The sequence below is a fragment of the Helianthus annuus genome, chromosome 17 (genome assembly GCF_002127325.2).
Source record: "Helianthus annuus cultivar XRQ/B chromosome 17, HanXRQr2.0-SUNRISE, whole genome shotgun sequence".
NCBI classification, from domain to species: Eukaryota; Viridiplantae; Streptophyta; class Magnoliopsida; order Asterales; family Asteraceae; genus Helianthus; species Helianthus annuus.
The window spans coordinates 140,421,078-140,442,285 of record NC_035449.2 but is presented as its reverse complement, the minus strand read 5'-3'; the positions used below and the strand labels follow the sequence as shown (position 1 = coordinate 140,442,285).

Sequence of the window (21,208 nt, the reverse complement as noted above, 5' to 3'; positions counted from 1 at the left end):
CAATATCCAAGGCGAGGGATAAAGATAGATCCACAGTGGACCTATAGGTGGTCGGCTTTGAAGCCTTAACATTCCCCTTAACTTCAGGGGCCAGACCACCAATAAAACGCGCAATGCACTTGGGCTCAGGTGTGACTAGATACGGTACAAGTCTCGACATGGAATTGAAACTAGTCACATAGGATCTACAGTCTAGATCCTTCATCATGAGGGTAAGAAAATCGGTCTCTATGCACTCTACTTCATGCTGAGGACAATAAGTGTCCTTAACCAGATCAACAAACTTCTCCCATGAGAGATTATACAAATGCACTTTCCCAGTGGATTGTACAAGCGCTTTCCACCATGTAAGGGCATCGCCCTTAAAAGATTGGGAGACAAACATAACCACATCCTCTTTAGCGCAACCGCTAATATCTATCACCGTTTCCATCTCATCTAACCACTTCATACAGTCTATCGCCCTTTTTTCTCCTGTAAAGTCTATTGGCTTACAGGATACAAAATACTTGTAGGTACAACCCTTGGCGTGCCTAGGGGTAGGCTCAAGAACTACCTGCTTTTTGGGTACACTACCCTGGTTAGACGAGTACAGGGACTCACTTTTCTTGTGAGTATGTGGCTGAGAATGGGTTTTCGAAAGAGTTTGAGACCGAACAACACTCGGCTCTTTAAACTTAGCCTCTACCGCTTGAGAAACTGCCGCGGTGATTAGAGCTTGAAGTTCGGCACCAGTAATATTGATTCTGGTGTTGCCTTCTGCTGGATGACTGTTTGCTTCGTCTGAGCCAACCATTTCTGGATGCTATAATAAACAATAATAATATTTAAATTATGTATAGATACATCGCATTGATGATCCAATTGTCATGGTATTATTAAACCATTTAGACCATTTCATGTTATAACTAACAGTTAGTAGAACACACGATTCTTTACATTATTAGGCAAGGGAAAAATAGAATTTTCACAACTGCCAATGTCATAAAAGACATTTTTATTTATCATTAAACTCGTTTCGAAGGACATTAAAATAGCTTAGAAAGCTTGTCACAAGAACAAGTTAAGATCTAACTAACGATCTTAAAGATCAGTGATCTTTTAAGGTTTGAACGAAGTTTATCGCCTTTTTGACAAGAAGTTTATAGATTGCACTTTCATTGTCATTTTTACACCTTTGCTTAAAAGCATGCATCTCAAATGGATGTCTTGGTGTATACATCATATTGATGTTTACTAGCCATGATTCGCATTGATCATTTTGGCTTTATGTGACTTGGGAAGATCCAAGTACCTTTTGGAAGCTTGTGTGGTTTCTCGTACTGCACAGCTCGGAATGTTAACATGTTTTCAGATGTTAACAGAGATTTGCTATCTTAAAAAGGTTGTACCATCATAGCCAATTAATACTTTGGCTAGATTATACCTCTAAGAATTTCTTTGGCAGATCAATTATAAATTGAAAAGAGATAACAGGGTGTAATAAAATACACAATTAAAAACCAAAGTTGAAACTTTATTAAGAGAAACAAATACAACTGCCCTAAACGGGATTTAGGAAAAGACAAACTACCCGCGCAGGGGCATACAGAAAGGAAAATAAGTCCACGCAGGGACTTGATACAAAAACTAAACAAATGTCCACGCAGGGACACGATTACAACAACCAAGAAAATAAAACAATCCTCTACTTCTTCTTCCCCTTGATAAGGTTCGCAAGGCCTTTCATGAAACTAGTATGCCTTTCCTTGTTCTTCCTAGCCTTGTTCTCAACCTTATCTAGCCTCTCTAGAATTTCTTGAGTTTGTTGTTGTTGCTGTAGCTGCTGGGGAGGAGGTGGCTGGTACGGCGGGTACTGGTAACCCTGAACCAGGTATCCAGCTGGATGCATAGGAGGGTAAGTAGAAGGATAGAGGTGGTGATACTGCGCAACCGTAAGGTACGAGTCTTGAGATACATAGTCCGAGGGGTACCCTGATGGGTTCTCATAAGGATTATACCCGAAAGGAACTGGGTACGTCAGGATTGGGTTATCAAAACCCACAGGCGGCTGAGGTGGTGCATAAGAAGCTTGCGGAGGATTAGCCTCCGGTGCCGCGTTTGAGGGCCCACCCATCTGGGGGTCCTCTGGAATAGGGGGATAGGAACTCGAACCATGAGGAGAACTGAGACGGGGTCCTCCTCTTACGGACATGCGTGCGTTCCTCCTTCGCCTCGGAGGCTCGGGAGGTGGCTGCGGTGGCTCCTCTAGCGGGAGTGGTGGTGGTGAGACAGCTTGGAGTTGAGGTTCTTCCAAAGGTGGTTGGGCTGGAAAGCTATGGTAAGATGGGGTAAAGAACCACTCTTATGTAGCCATTTTCTCCTAGAACGAGTCGGGCCCATGGTATGGTGATCCCTGAAATGGGGATCCACTCGATATGCTGATTGGGTGGCCCGGGGTTCCTGTTTGCATCTCCGGATCGGGGTCGTCATCCATTTCCATCTCCTGAGAGAAATGGTCCTCAGGGCCCAATGGGTTGTAGCCAAGAAAATCGTTAACATAATCGGCTGGGTTGAACTGTCCCTGGGAGTAGGGGGAGTCAGAATGATGAAACGAATGGGAAAGCAAAGAGTTATGAGATGGGTAAGACTCATGCGAATGGTGAGATTGTTGAGAGTGGTGAGAGTGTTCGGGCTCGTTTGGAGCAAACGGCCCGAAAGACGGATGAAAAGAAGGCGAAGAGCTTAGCGAGACTGAGTGTCTTGCCGGCTCGTAAGGTTGACCCCACATATCGTGAGAGTTGGAGGAGGATAGGGACGTCGATGGAGTGCGTCTGTGTGATGGTCCAGCTGATGAGGGTCCTCCACGCATGGGACCCTTGCCTCGTCCTCTTACTCTTGGAGGCATGTTGGTAAATTTCCTGTTGAAACAAGAAAACAAAAATAAAACAAAACATAATAACAGCAAAGGAAAAGTAAAGATGCATCCTAGGTCATTTGCCTAGACTCGAGAGTCTAAGGAATGTGCTTATTGTGTCATTGAGATTAAACACAAAAGGTTAATGTTTAATTCACTCAATGTTGGCTCTGATACCAACCTGTCACACCCCAATATTCCACATATTACCGGTGGGCCCGACGGGGAGTATCGTGACGTAGTTGATATCATCATTGTCAACACACACAATAATATAACACAACAGAAGGCTGGGTAAATAAACTATTACAAACCATACTGTTTGTCGTTGTTCGAGTACATGAATAATACAGACTGGAATGTAATAAGATCCACAGGCGGATCATAAAGTACAAAGAAACAAAAACTACAGACTTCGGGTATCTATTGGATTTGCAAGATCCTCTATAACACCCTATAGCTCCAGCCTATTTCGGGAAGTACCTGTAAATCAATCTTTAGGAAAATACGTCAGTTTACACTGGTAAATACAATTTAACCGACTCGTTTTGAAAATATTTAAGAAAATTGATTTAGGTGTACAAGGCACAAATCATTTATAACTTGGAACAATCTTTATTAAGATCTTGTATACAGCTTTACATATTTGTCATACATGTGGGGCCGGTTTGGAAGCCGGACATGAGTAGGTAATTAAAAATCTTCAAAAATCGGGTTTAGATAGGCTTTACATGAGTAGCTATAATCCTATGTTATGCTCAGCCTAAAAATAATTAAAAATCTTCAAAAATCCCAAAATATTATTTAACATCAGTAGGTAAAAAGTTTGGTGTCAAAAATCGGGTTTAGATAGGCTTTATGCTAATTACGCCTTTTAAGTACTAAAAAGTTCCTCAATTACGCTATTGAACATAACTCCCATTCTAGACTTCAAACTGATTTCAAATTTTCGGGACATGTCTAAATATCAGTAGCAAAGGTTTTAGTTCATTCACATTGCTAAAAATCTCGGTTTTATGCAAAAAGGGCGTTTTAGGCACTAATGAGCATAATTACGATCAAGAGCATATATTACAAACGATTAGGCACCATGCAATATAACTTCAGAGGGTTATACTACAATGTAATATGGTCCTAATGGAAGCTTAAAACATGGAAGAATTAAGCTTGAATGGGTCGGAACTGAAAGTCAAAGCAAAAGTCAAGCTTTTGTGACTTTCGGTTATAAACTGCCCTTAGACTATTAATTGTCGGATTAGGACTGATAAAACATGATTAAATATCAATTACCAAGTCATTAGAATGTTAAAATATAATTTAGACCCTCTGGTTTATTAATTTTAATCAAATTTGCAATTTCAGTCCAGTTTGACTTTTTGTCAAACTACTTTGACCCGACATTTAATCAGTCAAACGAGATAATTAGGAGACACCCTTTTAAGGGTTAATCACCTATACTAATGTGGTTTCATAACCACTTTCAATTTAATCAGTGGTTAATCCACATGTAATTAAAATGAAAGTCAAACTGATTTTATAAAAAGTTTGACTTTATTGTAATTAAAGTAAATAAGTAATTAGAAGCTTACTAATGGTCCTAGCAATCTTTTCTACACTTGATTATCCACTTGTTACTGATGAGAGCTCCAGAGCAAGTCCCTTAGTGAATTTGTTGCAAGTGTGTTTAAAACTCAAGAACTAAGCTCCTATATATACTAATTCGGATGCTCAAGGATTACTTCCAGGTGGATTTGGGGGCCCTAGGATCACTCCAGGTGTCCTAGTAAATCAAATAAACCGACATAAGGCTTCTGAGGTCGTTACAAACAAGGATAAGGCGGTGGACATCCTTAACCCGCACCTGGCAGCAGTTTTCCGTTACTGGCACTCTCTCGCGGGCCGCGTAAGCCATAGAGAAGGCTTACGCGGGCCGCCTGGTAACTGGCAAAACAAGTTTCCTTGTTGGCAGATTCAGTCCCTGAACGTTTTTAATCCTTTTTAACTTCGTTGTTGACATATGAGGCCCTTGTAGTCAGTATATTAAGGCTCCATGATAAATAAACTAACTTCTTTAGGCTTGGGTTCGTTAAATTTCTTCATGAAAGCAAGTTTCATCAAGTTGACGCTTTTAACCCAAAGTTTGAAAAACATGCTTAACGATCTCGGAATTACGTGAAATTTTTACCACATATTCTCGGGAGCATATTTGAATATTTCGAAGCCTCGGTTTCGTTAAAAGGTCACCCAGAGGTCAGAATTGACATATTGACACTTTCAAGCCTTGTAATTTATAATCTCTTGATTATTTTCACAAACGGCTTCTTATATCCAATCGATCACCCTTTTAAGAATATTTTCTTCACGTGTGGTCATTCAGAGGCCCAAGTTTGGCATGTTGACACTTTTAGTCCTTTCGTTTGCATATTTTCACTCGTTGTCAACTTTAGTCCCTTAAACTCAATCTTTTGCATAATCAGAGTTTAGGACACGTGTCTATGTATAATTGGACACGTTTTTACGTGGTGTTACATATCATCATTTTTTCTTCTTTGTACATGTCTCTCTCTTTGTCATTCGGTTCAGAAATGGTTTTGATAACTTGCAAATCCGTACGTGGTTTAACATATTTCTTCTCAATACATTCCCAAGATCTCAAATGGTTAGCTTGAACCCAATTCTCAAATCGGTCTTTCCAACCATAATACTCCTCAATTCCCATTAGCTTCGGGGGTTTTTGCAAAGTTCCAGTCTCATTTTCCATATTCATGCTTTGAGCAATGGCGGCCGGAGTAGTCGGGGATATAGCAAACATGTTATAAAATTCCTCTTCCATGATTAGATAACAAGTTTCAAAATCAAACACTTTCACGCGAAATTCCTCAAGCGAAATTACCTGCAAACTTGAAACGGAATACCAATTCAAACGAAATTAGAAATTTCAAACGAAATAGTAACTCACACGAAATCAGTAATTTCAAACGAAAATGTGATTTGATGCGAAATAACCAAACGAAATATAATTTCGTACGAAATTAACTTGGATTCAAACGAAATCAAGCAAATTTGGAACGAAATACTAATTTCGTACGAATTCCGTACGAAATACTTATTCCGTACGAAATTAACTCCAATTTCAAACGAAATCAAACACCAAAAGTAATTTCGTGCAAAATTAAGATGCTATTCCATGCGAAATTATGCTGATGTCATCATTTCGGTCAAACTTTTGTCAAATTGATCAGGTTTTAGCTCGATTAGGTCCAATTTTCTCAAGGCTTTGTTAAAACACAGTTTCGCATGTAATGTGTGAAATTTAAACCATTTTAACCGTTAAAACTTGTTCAATTTAGAAAAGAAGGTGTAGAAGTTAGAAAATCTGATGAAATCAAGCTGAAATCGGTAGAACTCCTCCTCCTGTGCTCTGATACCACTTGTAGGATCGTTTTCTGACCCGAACGAGTCGATCAGAAGAGTTTTTGCTCGATACGAGAGGCGGAAACAAACGTATCGAGGTCAATTCAGCTGGAAATACACTTTAAACTGTCTCTTGATTGATTTGACAAAGTTTTACAGCAAGACGACACTTCGGCAGCAGTTCGGTACTCAAGCCGGAAAGTTACAAATGACAAGGCACCTCAGCTATATATAGAGTAGCTAATTTCGCATGGAATACCACAAGCGAAATTAGATTTCATGCGAAATCTGATTTCGTGCGGAATTACAGCTTGATTTCGTACGAAATTACCTAAGTGTAATTTCGTGCGAAACGAAGTCGACAGACGTATGCACCAACAGATTACCTAACTATGTCATATTTATCACATAATGTGTCATGCAGTAATCTTTACAGTTATATCGTGATTTCATCTTCGTCAACTTTTGAAAGCAGGGGCGGATCTACCCTTCAAGAAGGGGTAACCTTCGTTACCCCTTGACGCTCCGGCGGTAGTATAAATTTGGGAAAACTTTGACGTTTTTACGATTTCGTTACCCTTTTTTTTGAAACGTTACCTCTATAATGATTTTCTAGATCCGTCAATGTTTGAAAGTGTGGTTTGGTTCAGTTTGTAAACAAACCGAGCATGAGCAAGGGTCTGCTCGGCTCGGTTTGGCTCGAATCGGATTTAAATTATTATATGTATATACACAAATATGGATTATATTTATAGTTTATATATACCACTCTATTGGATTTTGCGTCATCGTATACAAATATACAATTATATCTATACTTACTACCATAAACAACCGAATAAAAACTTTAACCCAAAATCTGAAGGGTCGTTTGGTTCATGGAATCCATGGGAAATGAAATTGGAATTTGAAAACTTTCCATCAAAAATTATGTTTGGTTGGTTTTTAAAGTAATTGGAATTTGAAAACATTTCACCAAATTTCATCAATCAAAGGAATTTTACGATCCTTCCTATTAACGAAGTAATTATAAATTTCTCAAAGGATTGTTTCATTATTACCAAAATGCCATTTTCTCTATCATTCACCAATTATTTCCAATGGAAAATGGAATCTACTTATCCAGGTAGAAGGGTTGGGATGAGAAATAAAAGGGTAATTTTATAAATGGTGTTTTATTACATTCAGTTTCCTTTCACAATTTAACAAACCAAATACATCATAAAATAGTATTGGAATTAATTCTAATTCCGTTAAATTCCAATTCTTTTCAAACATTCCAACTCCGTCATAAACGTTCCATAAACCACACAAGCCATAAAAGTAAAGCCTTAAGTCGCTAAACAATAGTCTTTGACCTGAACAATCTACTCTTCGTCTCATTGTATCCCAATCTCATTGTAAGTCGATCGTCTCTCGCTCTGATGCGTCATCGTTCTCTGTAGTTTAGTCATCGGCTCGTCGGTCATAATCTCAAGTTCTCAACATCTTTAGTGACCACAACATTATCATTTTATAAGCACTTTTATTCTATAAAATGTGGTTGCTTATGAAAACATAATTCTTAAAACCCAACATTTTCATTATCTTTCTGTAAATTTAAACCAGGGCTAACAAAATCGCTCATCACTCGCTTGAGGCGAATTCAGAAGATTAATGCTTGGACAATGCTCGTTCGGTTATCGGTTCGTTCGGTTCAGTTCAATTCAGTTCAGCTCGTGAACAGCGCTACCCGGTATCCGAGCTTTGAACTAACAATTACCCATGGCAATGGCACGTGCAAATGCCCTAGTTCATTTGCCCCCTTTTGTCATCCATACAATCTAAACAAGAAGTAGAACCACCTTCCTGGAGACGCACATATACGTACACACAACTCTGTATCTATCCTAGAGAGAGAAAGTAGCGACCGAGCGACAGATACAGAGAGAGAAACCTCACAACATAATATGCATAATCCCTATAAACCGCCTCCGATACACCATCAACCTTCTTAGGGTTCATATATCCAGCAAAACCGAACGAATACGTATCGATTTTGCAAACTTAATTAGGGTTTTTTCGATCATCGCATGTATACATACAGTTCAATTTGATTCAATTTTACAAATTCGTTGTCAATTAAGAGCAAATTAGGTTTTGTTATCGCATGATGTCATATAGGTTTAGATTTTTTATGTGATGGGGGGAACTGGTGAAGCTGACCGCAAACGTCAATTCAGTTCGATATCATCTCCTACTGCTGCTGCTACTGCCGCTAAGAAGCATCCGTTTGTGCCGACGTCTGAGGATAAAAAGGTATCTGATCCTTGATTTTGAACAAGTTTGTGTTTTCTAGGGTTTATGTTGAATTGATTGGGTTGTTTTGTGGATTTGTGGAGGTTATATGACTGGTAGATCTGATTATTGAGTTTGTTTTATGTTCTTGTGTGGTGGAACTAGTTGAATTATGTGATGATTGATAATATCTGATTGTTAATTGAAAATTTGAAAATGTTATTTTTATGCATAAGTTTTTCATATCTGGAATTTGTTTGCTACATTATGCCTGAATACGATTCAGGCAGAGTGTTCGAAAGGTACTTTTGTTGAACGCGTCGAGGTGAAATGATGTATGGTTATGTATGCATGGGATTAGTTTCCAGTCTTGTGATATCTGCTGGTATATAGAGATTGATGTTAGCTTATTGTTTTTAAGTCGAGTTTGGATTCAATATATAGTGTGTGGATTAACTAATAGGTCATTAAGTGGATCAAAGTAATTATGTTTCCGTGTTTTAGAGACCACGTTCAGGATTTGACACCTGAGGTTAAAGAATATCTTCGGGTAATATTTTACTTAATTTATTTTAGCCCCTCCACACGGCAATTAACCGCACTTCCTACATTATGTAACATTTATTAACCTTTTTCAACAAAAGTGACGTTACTTTGGTAGAAATAGATCTTTACTATGCACCTTATCAAACCCTAAGTAGTTGATTCGGGTTTGTTAATGCATACCGGAGCCATTTATAGCCACACCGAGGGACTAGTTATGCATTAATTTATTTTTTAATTAATACACCAGCTAAGCAGGAGTGCACCACACAGTTTGCTAGATCATTGCGAATGCAACATGTATGACCTCAACAAAGCCATTATGACAGGCCGTTCCTGCTTCCTAATAAAAAACATTGCGAGTCACCTTACGTATAAGTATAAAATTAGCAAGAGGAGATGCTACTAGACGTACTTTGTACTCTATTAAAGGCATTGTCTATAGATACGTTTGTTCCACAATAACTTAGTGTTACTCGTCGACTGACAATGATTAAAGTCTAGTTGATGTTGCATGGCTGGATTAGACTTTCTTTGTACCATTAATAGTGGGATCCTTGGTGTTATATATCATCAATGAAATCTAGCCCTGATTCCAGGCAGACAATGTTACAAACTTATCTTGAAATTGTTACGATTCCACCACTTGCTTGTACGTTGATTATGTTTACATTTGTTTGTTCTACTTCACTTTGGAGTAATTTTTCATCTTTGGCACACAGCTTGACACTGTTGTACTCAAATTTCAAAACCAAAAGCTTCTTCAGAAGTTAGAATCACAAAAGGTTGAATGTGTTGCTCTAGAGAACAAATTTCGTCAACTGAGGGAGAAACAATCACCATACACCAAAACTTTAGCAGTAGTTGACAAGTCATGGGACGAGGTAGTTAATTAAACTTAATTCTTGTTACATCTCACACATATACATAAACATCCATTATCTGATGAAATATTAATCGACTTTGCTATAGCTCGTTGATAAAGTAGCGTCATGCTCTATTCGCACAAAGGATTTGGTGAGTAGTGATCATGACAATAAACATCATGCGGCTGCAGGAGGTATGAATTGTTGAACTCTTTCCCTTTCAGTTTATCTAGTTTCTTATTTTGTATGACGTAGAGAATGCATGACTTTAATATTTCTATTTCATTTTCATATAAAAATCTGAAAATGTACGTTTTGGTAGATATTTATTTCACTCCTTAAATGTTTTGGCTTTAACCGAAATGTGTTAATGGGTTGAGTGTATAATTTTATTGCCAGAAGAAGCATCGTTACCTCCAGAGGATGTCTTTTTGCACCGACTTCTTGAAAAAGGTGCAACCGAGAGTAGCTATACGAATAATGATACCCCAAGTCAGCTACAAGAATGTCGGAACTCTGCCGGCAACAAAGTTCAAAATACTTTAAGCAATATTGTTCACTCCATTGATAGTCTATGGAATTTGAAGGATGGACTGTATGCTGAAGCTTTGAAAAAAGTTCCAGAAGGTTCTGAGACTAATTTCACTGATTTGTGATTGTGAGTCATGTGCTGCCTGCTGAGTTATTATTCACAAATATTGCTGTTTGTGTAGGGTCATGCAGGCCTAACTCTTCTATTGAGTTACAGAAGGAAGTGAAGAATATGAGATCATCAATAAGTGATATGCATTTAATGCATAGATCTATGGCAAAGCAGATGCAGTTTCACCTTGATACTGATGCTAAGAACAAGTCTGAGCTTAGACAATTGAGGGGTAACTTTCCGTTTTCTCAAATTTTTTTGGTCAATTTATTTCTTATAATGAGGACACCACTAATTTTAAGTTTCACCCCTTAAAGGCTTGCTCTAGTGTATTAGTTAGTTGGGTGTTAGTTTATATGCTAAATCTGCAGTCTATTTGGAACTTGTTATGTAATTCTTTGGCATCTAAGCAAGGGAAATTCTGACACATTACTTACGAATAAAGTCGATTTGGGTTGTGTTTTATCTCAAAAAAGGCCTGGCAATTTTTTTTTTACCTAAATTTGTTTATGATTGAAATATAGATTATTATTGTAAAAATACTGTTTTTGAAATTATAATTAACACATAAGTGAAAAAAAATAAAAGAAATGGACAAAACAGATCTGTACTAAACTACTAACAAACAACCCGTTCCAACCAGAACCCCTTCCACGCTACCCAACCCGGCAGATCCATTCATATCGTCTTACATATCCTATTGTGATACATGTAAATGGAATTAATATTATTACATATCCTATTATTCATTCAGTAATAATATTAATTCCATTTACATGGCATCAGAGCTAAGGCTCTCGGTACAAACCCTAGCTGCCACTTCTAGTTTCTGCTTCTAAATTGCGTACTATTCATCGGGGCACGCTAGTACTGTTCATTAGGGGTACTGTTCCGCGCGTACTGTTCACGCGAGCTCTGTTCATCTGTCGGGATTCTTGTCCGTACGCTCATGTGGTGTTAATTTTCTGGTCCGGAAAGTTTTTTTTAGGTCTGCACCTTTTTGGTTCGTATTTTTGGTTCTGTTGCTGTCTGTTCGGATTCTTTGTTTCAATGGGAGGCGAGAAGAAGACTGAGACTAATATTGTTCCAGGTATAATCAATTATGCTTATGTTTTACGCATCTCTGTCAAACTTGACTTTGGTGATTGGAGCTCGTGGAACCTTTTTGTTCAAAAAGGTCTTGCAAGCGTCAACAAGGAAAACCATTTGACTAAACATCCTCATCCTCTTGTTCTTACGAGAATCCTGTTCTCGCTGCCTGTCTACTGTCTTGTTCTTACAAGAATCCTGCTGCTGATCATGTTTCCTGCTGTCCTAGTTTTATTTTCGATTGTGCTTTAAGTTATAGTTGTAACAAGTGGAGCAAAATTAACATCAGTGCTCCAACTTAAGGGGGAGTGTTGGTTATTAACTAACTTATTATGTTGTTGTAGTATATGGCTCGTAGGCCTGTAACTTGTTTCTAGGTCTTAGTTGGGTTTGTTTTCTATATATCGAGGTTTTCCCTCAATAGTTTATTCATTCAGTACAAAAACATGTATTTGTCATTGAAGTTGATATTTCGATGTTTTTTTGAAGGTGAGCTGGAGTGTTCGATGGTGGAATTGGAAGAAAGCAATAAGAACTTGGCTGCCCTGAAAGCAGAGACAGATGCAGCAAAAGGAGGCATTTTTCCTGTACTTCTTGGAAATAAACGTGTTGCTAATGATAGGGCAAGAGAAAAAGAAAAGGATCTACATGATATGGAGTCGTTATTGAAGGAATTACAGGTGGATTATTTGTCCTTTTTTCATTTTTTGCATTCTTAGTTACACTGTAAGGTAATACTAAGATAAAGTGGTTTAACTCCTTGAGCAGGATCAAGCTTCATCCCGACAACTAGAACTTAAACACTTGCACGAAGAAAGAACGGAAATCTTAAAGCAATTATCCAGCTTGCAGGTTGGTTTATGGGTTTTGATCGTATGGCATTTTAATAGTTTATCATTTTATGGAAGGGGTGTGCACGGTTCTGTTTTCGGTTATTGAAAACTGTTCGGTTTCTGTTTTTTGGTTTTGGTTTATCCGGTTTTACCAACGGTTTGGTTCGGTTTTTCGTTTTTTTTCTGACTTTTGTAACAAAATCACGTAAGATTCAAAAATAAAAAGTTTAATTCAAGATTTAATAATATTTCTTAGATGTTTATATTTAAGTTACTATGTTTAACCTTTTAAATTAATATCGTTCACATAAACCTGACTTCTAATCTATTTTTATGTTTCTCCAAAGTTTTTATTAAGACATTTTCTTTTATAATACTTTGAAAATCCTTTAATTTTTATGTTAAATTTGTTATTTCTTGTAGGCAATGGATAAATCATTTCAAAGATAAATAAAATGTTAATGATTTTATTATAAATACGGAACATTCAAGAATAAAACTAATAATTCCTAAATCAATATATAACAAACATTTAAAAAATGAATTTTTAGGTTATTTGGTTCGGTTTTTTTAGGTTTCCATTAAATGCAAAACCGTAACCGGACCGTAATCTTTAGTTCGTTTTTTTCCGGTTTTTTGTGAGGTTCAGTTTTTTCGGTTTTCTGCTCACCCCTGGTTTATGGCACTTGGGTTCTTGATTCTTTATACCTATATGACAGAGTACCTTGAAGAATGTGAAGGGTATTATCTCCTCCGAAGCTTTTGTCTTGGTGAAAGATAAGATAGCGAAGGCAAGAGCAGATATAACCCAGTATCAATCTCAATACCAGAAATTGCAGGTTGTATATATCGGTAGTTACATTAGTGTTTTGCCTTATTTTCTATGGACCATGCTAAATACGAATTTCAATATATTTAGGTTGAGAAAGATAACCTTGGGTGGCGGGAGAAAGAATTCAACATGAAGAATGATATCGGCGATGTTTTACGTCAATCTTCTGCTGTTTCTGATTCTAGAATTAGGGATCTGCAAATGGAGATACAGAAACAAGTTGATAGAAAAAAAATGATTGAATCTAAGTTGGAAGCCGCATCAAGAGAACCTGGTATATAGAGTTAAGCAATATGTGTATATATATGTATGTATAGCATGCTACAAGCAAAACATCTTGCGTGTTTGTTTCAGGTAGGAAAGAAATCATTACAAAGTTCAGAACTTTTGTATCATCATTCCCCCAAGATATGGGAAGTATGCAAACTCAACTAAGAAAACACAAAGAGGATTCTTCAGATGTTCAATCGTTGCGTGCTGATGTTCAATCTCTTACCGCCATCCTCGATAGGAAGGTGGGTGTGCCTGATGATGTGGATTCTTTTGTTCTTAAGTAGATATAGCAGCAGCTTTTTAACTTTTGTTTTGGTTGCATCACACAGACGCGCGAGTTGGAAGCGTTATCTGCCAGATCGGTTGCACAATCTGCTGAAATACAGAAACTGCATGCAACTGTATGTTTATTCATCTTCTTAAATTGTTTTGCATTATTTTGAAATACTTCTGTTTTTTCGTCTGATTCTGTTAAGTTTGATATAGATACATGACTTGGAGGAGAGTGACTTGGAGTTGAAGGTTGTTTTGGACGTGTACAGACGGGAGACGATATATTCTAGGTTGAGCAAATCTAGAGATCATTTTTTGATATACGAGTCTTACATTTTGTAATAATTTTGAAAATATTGGTGTCTGTTCTTGTTAACTTCTGCTGTACGGATCTTTTCAATATTCTTTAATATGAATTATGAAATATATAAAGTACTAAAATAATTTAACGACGGTTTTTGGTAATAATAGGGACTTACTTGAGGCTAGGAACTCCGAGTGCAAGGCTTGGGCTCACGTTCAAAACCTAAATTATTCACTTGATGAGCATAACTTGGAAACGCGAGTCAAAGCAGCGATTGAAGCAGAGGCAGCATCACAGCAAATGTTAGCTGCTGCAGAAGCAAAGATTGCTGATCTCAGACAGAAATGGGAAATATCCAAAAAGTAATTCTTTTTTGTTTCATTATTGATGTATTTTACATTCTAGTAATAATGTAATATGTATCTTGTAATTGCTGGCTTTTTACATTCTTGTGCGCTATTTTCAGGGAAAAATGTAGACTCACAGATGTCCTCGAGTCCAAGCATCAGGAAAACGAGGCCTACCTTTCTGAGATTGAGGTTAGTATAATTAGTTAGTTAATGTATTTCTTTATGTATATTCGCAAAAATAAATGATAAATGATAATAATGTTGGTATCTTTTTGCAGACAATTGGCCAGGCATATGATGATGTCCAAACTCATAATCAACAGCTTTTGCAGCAAATAACCGAGAGAGATGACTATAACATTAAGGTAATTGCTTTTCCACTTAAATAGTAGAGTAAAGTCGTGAATGGTCCCTGTGGTTTACCAAAATTTTGGATTTGGTCCCTAGTTTTTCAAAAGTATACAGATGGTCCCTGTGGTTTGCACTTTGTAACGCACTTATTCCCCAGCTTTTTTCCAAAAGTACATGGATGGTCCCTGTGGTTTGCACTTTGTAACGCATTTAGTCCCTAACTTAGACGTGCTAAAACCTTTAGATTTGTTGGCTGGGGACTAAATGCGTTACAAAGTGCAAACCACAAGGACCAACCACGTATTTTTTGAAAAGCTAGGGACCAAATCCAAATTTTGGTACCACAGGGACCATCCGTGTACTGTACTCTAAATAGTAATCGATTAAGTCATTAAAGTATTACTAATTAAACACTACCATCTTGTTTCAGCTTGTTTTGGAGGGAGTGCGTGCAAGACAGCTGCATGATTCTCTTCTCCTGGATAAACAAACTGTGGAAAGGAAGATTCAACAGGGCAATGCATTGATCAATTTCTGTGAAACAAAAGCCGAGAGAATCGGAGATCAGGTCTTTTTGATGCTTGAACCGCTCATTTTAAACTACCTGTTCATTTTTGTCAAGATACTGAGTCAAGATTTGTGGTTTATAGATGAGATTATGTTCAGATCAAGTTCAGAAGCTATCTGAAACTAGGGTTCAAAAGACGACTGCCTTAGAAAATACTCAAAGGAGACTGCATGATACTAGAAGAGCATCCCAGCAGGTAATGGATTCTTTGGAGGAATCACAGATTAAGGTCGACAAAAGTCGAGCTAGTCTCATGGATTTGCAGATCGAGTTAGATAAAGAGAGGTAATAAAAAAATATATATTTGTAAATATACCCAGCATACTAATTACTAGGAAGGTGTTTCTGTATGGTCAACCCAACTTGACCTGTTATGACCTGCCTAATCGATAGTTGTTTCTTTTACGTCAACCCACTTGACCTTTTTAATTAATATTGTTCACATAAACCTAACCTTCTAATCTATTTTTATGTTTCTCCAAAGTTTTTATTAAGACGTTTTTTATAATACTTTTAAGATCATTTAATTTTATATTAAATTTTGTTTATTTTTGTAGGCAATAGATAAATCTTTTCAATTATAAATAAACATGTTAATGTTTTTATTATAATACTTAACATTCAAGAATAAAATTAATAATTCCTACTAGCATGGGTTGAACACTTGAACAACTTAAACTTAAACATAAAAATATATGGACTGGGGCTACTATTGTAACTTATCGGTTGGGTTTTTTTTCGGTTAAAAAATGGTTATCTGAAAAATTTAAAATCCGAATACCGAACTGTCGGGTTTTTTTTCGGTTTGGTTTTTTTCGGTTACGGTTCGGTTGTTTCGGTTTTCTGCTCACCCCTGGTTTTTGTTGCTTTCCAGCAAACTAATCCGACCCATTTTGACATGCCCAATTGATAGTTACTGTTTCTGTATGGTCAACCCAACCCGGCTTATTTTGACCTGCCCGATGGATAGTTATTGTTTCTTTTTGTGTAATCCAAGTATTTAATTAATGTTTAGTTGTATGCCCAATTGCCCATCAGTAATCAACTAATCATTACAGTAAAATACTATCGACATTTGTGTTAGTCCACAAGATTTTCCGATGCATTTCACGAGGGGTACTTGAGTAATTTTCCATGTTATTGTTCCATAGGTTTGAAAAAAAGAGAGTAGAAGAGGAGTTAGAAGCTGCCAGGAGAAAGCATTTACGTCTAACGTCAGACTTAGATGGGTCATCAGTTGTTGAAAAGCTTCAACAGGAGCTCAAAGAGTACAAGGAAATACTCAAATGCAGTGTTTGTCTTGACAGGCCAAAAGAGGTAATTTTATTTGTATGTCTATGGCTTGTTTGGCTAAGCTTATTCAACTCAAAAAGGACTTTTTGTTAAAAGGACTTATTGACCTATGACTTTTTGAAAAGGAATTTTTAAAATAGTGTTTGGATTAGCTTATGGGGTGGGAAAAGCCAATAAGTCAATAAGTTGTTTTTTAAAAAGTGTTTGGCTTAGCTTATTCATGTAAAATGACTAAAAGGGGTGGGAAAAGCCAATAAGCCATAAGCAGCTTCAAAAAGTCACTCCTTACTAACTTTTCCTCCCTATACAAAAATTCATTTTGAAAAGTGCTTATGAGTTTGCCAAACACCTTTTCTCCTTATTAGTTTTTTTGTAAAAGTCAATAAGTTATAACTTATAAGGAGGTGTTGAAAACCTTAGCCAAACACCCCCATAGACATATAGGTCAAAAACAGAGTTATCTCATAAGTCATATAAAAAATTTATAACTATAGACCTACGCGTTAACCCGGCCTATATGATGACTGATGGTCTAAGCTTTTGGAAAAACATGTGTGAAAATTACCTTGTCACTATAGGAATTTTTTACTGGCACAGTCTATTCTTTTTAAAACTAATGCAGTTCTCTAGTAAATGGGGTTATAAACCTCAAGTTCCCTCTGCATTTGAAATGGCAAAAAGTTTACTATTTGTATTATTTTGCTTATTTGTCATTTTATTTAAGATGTAATTTATTTTTTCTCTAATAATGGGTAATAGTTAATATTTTTATTTGTCGTTTTATTTAAGATGTAATTTATTTTTTCTCTAATAATGGGTAATAGTTAATATATATCTAAATATAGAGTTCTGTTGAAACAAAATTTAGAAATGTTTCAGCATATATTTTATTAAAAATTATGAATAATGCACTTTTTTGGATACAATGAGACTAAAAAATACTTTATTTTAGATACAACTCAGTTTTCAGTAAAGTTTATATCTAAATATAGATGAAGAATTTGAAGAAAACTGCATATTTCTACTAATAGTGCCATTTTTAGAGACAAACTAAATTTCCATACTACTAATTTACAACTTTTTTTGTGCTTTATGGTGTTGTATCCCATGCTTAGGGTTTTTTTTTGAACTTCTTTGATTTTTCACCTTTACCCCAAGCTTTTCATCTTTTGAAATTTAACCCTAACACTTTTTTACTTTCAACTTTGGTTCCCCATGCTTTTCATCTTTCGCAAGTTTTCGTTTTGTTCTAAATTTTGAGAGTTAACACCCCGCAACGTGCGTGTGGGGTTCAACGTGTTTTCTTCTATTTTTTCTGTTTGACAGGCGCGTCGCAACGCGTCTATCTATCAATTCGTCGCAACGCTCGGGTACTAGATTGACTTAGTTATTCTTTTCTATGTTTTACGTTTCCGTCTAATTTCTTCACATTAACATGTCACAACGGGCGTGCTTGGTTCAATGATTTTACGCTTGCTTTTCATTTGGTGTTATTTTTCCCTTTTTTATTTATTTTATTTTTACAAGCTTTTCTGGTGTTGGTGGTTGTTGGCAGTGGTGTGGCATTGATGCGACAACATGGCACGGTTTTACGCCCCCCCGCTGCAACGCGGGGTGCTTATTACTAGTTATATCTTTAATAAGAACTGAAAAAAACCGAACTTTCAAATGGATAAAAACCCTATAAAACAAAAAAAAGAGTAAACTGCAATTTGCCTCCCTGTGGTTTGGCAGCGCTTGCACAATGCCTCCATTACTTCCATTTTTTGCACAATGCCCCCCTCCCGTCAGTGGACCGTTAGTTTTATCTTAAAAACCTATGAAAAGACTAAACTACCCTTTTCCAATAGCAATATGCCTCCCAGTGGTTTTATTAGTATCGCACACATTGAAATAGTTTGCCCTCCAAATTCACCTTTATGTTTTCATCTAACCCATATTAGACACATTGAAATTGTTTGGCTTTAGTAAGTCAAACATCACTTAAACCCATATCACATTAAAATGGTCACATTGCAGTAACTAACCTATATCACATTGCTGTTTGATTTAATAAGTCAAACCGGTCACCAATCCGTTACAGTTTGACTTTAACATGTCAAACATGACCCATTTCATATAACAACCTGCTGCATGACACAATGAAATACAACCATGCCACAACCTGCTGCGTTTCATCTAACGATACAACCATGACACAACACAACCTGCTGCATTTCATCTAACAACATGTCAATGACCCATTTGATGCACAACACACATGCCACAATGCAATACAACCATAACACCCTGCTGCAACAACATAATGACCCATTTGATGCACAACACACATGACCCAATGCAATAAAACCATAACACCTTAATATAATGACCCAACATAATGACTCATTTGATGCACATAGGACTGTGACTGTGACTACTGAACACAGAACCTGCTGAACATAAGGACTGTGACTGCAATGTTCCTAAATACAATGTGACTATGGATAACAAAATTAGGATAAAGGACTGTGAATGCAATGTGACTAAAACCGTGACACAATGCAATACAACCTTGCCACAATGCAATATAACCATGACACAATGCAATGTTCCTAATACAATACAACCATGCTACATAATGAACCATACACGATAATTATACACCATAGACTATTATGATAACTAAACATAATGAAACCATTAAACATTCAATAATTTTTCCAAAAACATACGATATTTATACATAATAAACCAATAAACCCTTCTAGTCTTGGTGAGGCGGGAAAACCACCGTCCAGTTGAACGTCTATTTGTTCAAGTATCGAAGAACCATCGTCACCGCAGGCGGTGGTTTTGGGTCTCATGGACCCCGACTCTGGCTACAATCAACGTGAAACAAGTAAAAGCGATGTTCTATGCTAACCCAAAACAAGTAAAATCAAAGAAATCAAGGTGTTTACCATGTAGTGCCGGAGTTTGCACTGTCATTGGATTGAAACTGTAGAACCATACCGTGGTGGTAATGTGGGTTCGGGCATGGCGGCGGAGGGGGATGGGAGCAGGCAGCAGGTGCGTGGTGGTGATGGCAACAGGTATGGCGACGGTGCGTGCTGGTGATGGCAGCAGGTGACCTGGTGTGGTGTAATGAAGAAGAAGAGTAAAGTTGAGGAGGCATTATGCAATGTGGATAAGAGAAGGGAGGTCTTGATGAGTGGTGTACAAGATGGATGGGAAATTACCGTCATACCCATTAAACTAACATTCAACTAACGGTGGTTTAATGGGGGGAGGCGTAGTGTGATGATTTGAAACCATGGGGAGGCATATTGCGAAAAATGGAAGCAATGGAGACATTGTGCAAGCGCCACCAAACCACATGGAGCAAATTGCAGTTTACTCCAAAGAAAAATGTTTTGCATTAGTTCATTTTTTTATAAAGCACCTGTATTTTCAAAAAGAGTTTACTTTCCTACTATGGGTGACAATTTCTAAAATGACCCAAAACCGAACACAAAAATAACTAGGTTTTCGATTGACCAGCCTAAAGCCTTGTTTTTTCTACATCTATTTTTTGTGAAAATCTCTCATCTTAATAATCCTAATATTTCATCTTGGCAGGTAGTCATCACAAAATGTTATCATCTTTTTTGCAACGCATGTGTCCAGAAGATCATTGAAACTCGGCATCGAAAGTGCCCTCTTTGTGCTGCAAGTTTTGGTGCTAATGATGTCAAACCTGTTTACATTTGACTGGAGTTTTCAGGTCAATGGCGTGAGTCAACTGAACACAGCTTCAGATGTATAATATGAAAAATGTTTCTCGGGAACGATACCGAAGAAATCAATATGGATTTAGTGTTTCTGGTTTTGCAGTTTGTTTTAGATTTTAGTGTAGTGAAAGTTTGTTGTTTGGTATGATTTTTAATTCATGTTTCTAGCAACTTGATACCTAATAATATCATCATTTACTGGTTTCTTGAATCAAATACTTTTGATTTCATCCTGCCTTGGTGGTTTATTTGTTTGTTCCGTAAGACCATCCGTAGTGGGGCGAGATTCAGGCGTTTTTTGCCTAATCCACGCCCACATATGGCCCCCTGGGCGTTTTTTTTTTTTTAAAAAAAAAAATTGGTTTTGGCGTTTTATTTTCAACGCCTTGGTTTATTACTTTTGGCCAATCACCCTTGATCTTCTTTTTCTTTGTCCAATAAGATTTTTTGATGGTTTTTTTTATTTAATTTTATTACACCTCTTTTAACATAATGCCCCATATCTCCACTATACCCATTTTAGAAAACGCCCCATAATGCTTCATTGCTGACTGGGCTGCCACATGGCGCAAAACGCCAAAGGGTAGGGGCATTACCACTACACATGGTCTAACATGTTATTGACTTGTGAAAATAATCAATACACTTAAA

The 21,208-nt window shown here is 37.0% G+C and overlaps 2 protein-coding genes across 3 annotated transcripts; one reads left to right on the top strand and one right to left on the bottom strand.

Moving 5' to 3' along the window:
- Window positions 1-1,687: 1,687 nt before the first annotated feature.
- LOC110942921 (leucine-rich repeat extensin-like protein 5) lies at window positions 1,688-8,314 on the bottom strand. Its single transcript, XM_022184683.1, has 3 exons — window positions 8,247-8,314; window positions 2,370-2,900; window positions 1,688-2,315 (listed from the first exon to the last, which is right to left on the bottom strand). Exons 1-3 carry the CDS (start codon window positions 8,312-8,314, stop codon window positions 1,688-1,690), a joined length of 1,227 nt encoding a protein of 408 aa, XP_022040375.1.
- LOC110940322 (E3 ubiquitin-protein ligase BRE1-like 1) lies at window positions 7,938-20,785 on the top strand. Of its 2 annotated transcripts, none has more exons than XM_022181877.2 (19): window positions 7,938-8,608; window positions 9,853-10,014; window positions 10,103-10,190; window positions 10,396-10,623; window positions 10,710-10,871; window positions 12,218-12,408; window positions 12,497-12,580; window positions 13,281-13,400; window positions 13,481-13,667; window positions 13,748-13,908; window positions 13,996-14,067; window positions 14,153-14,229; window positions 14,411-14,605; window positions 14,710-14,782; window positions 14,872-14,958; window positions 15,375-15,512; window positions 15,595-15,797; window positions 16,664-16,829; window positions 20,406-20,785. In XM_022181877.2, the coding sequence occupies exons 1-19, from the start codon at window positions 8,492-8,494 to the stop codon at window positions 20,535-20,537; spliced, it is 2,643 nt and encodes an 880-aa protein (XP_022037569.1). In that variant the 5' UTR covers window positions 7,938-8,491; the 3' UTR covers window positions 20,538-20,785. The 2 variants fall into 2 exon arrangements, with proteins under 2 accessions (XP_022037569.1, XP_022037570.1); XM_022181878.2 differs by having other exon boundaries at window positions 8,136-8,608; window positions 10,399-10,623.
- The last annotated feature ends 423 nt before the right edge of the window (window positions 20,786-21,208 follow it).

What these genes read in the sequence shown, in the direction of transcription:
- LOC110940322 (XM_022181877.2), top strand. Translation starts at nt 8,492, where the DNA reads ATGGGGGGAACTGGTGAAGCTGACCGCAAACGTCAATTCAGTTCGATA. An exon ending in CGACGTCTGAGGATAAAAAG is followed by an intron (nt 8,609 to 9,852) that starts GTATCTGATCCT and finishes TTTGGCACACAG; the next exon opens with CTTGACACTGTTGTACTCAA. An exon ending in CGGGAGACGATATATTCTAG is followed by an intron (nt 14,230 to 14,410) that starts GTTGAGCAAATC and finishes TGGTAATAATAG; the next exon opens with GGACTTACTTGAGGCTAGGA.
- LOC110942921 (XM_022184683.1), bottom strand. Translation starts at nt 8,314, where the DNA reads ATGAACCCTAAGAAGGTTGATGGTGTATCGGAGGCGGTTTATAGGGAT. An exon ending in TATGCATATTATGTTGTGAG is followed by an intron (nt 2,901 to 8,246) that starts GTTTCTCTCTCT and finishes TTGTTTCAACAG; the next exon opens with GAAATTTACCAACATGCCTC. An exon ending in CCATACCATGGGCCCGACTC is followed by an intron (nt 2,316 to 2,369) that starts GTTCTAGGAGAA and finishes ATCTTACCATAG; the next exon opens with CTTTCCAGCCCAACCACCTT.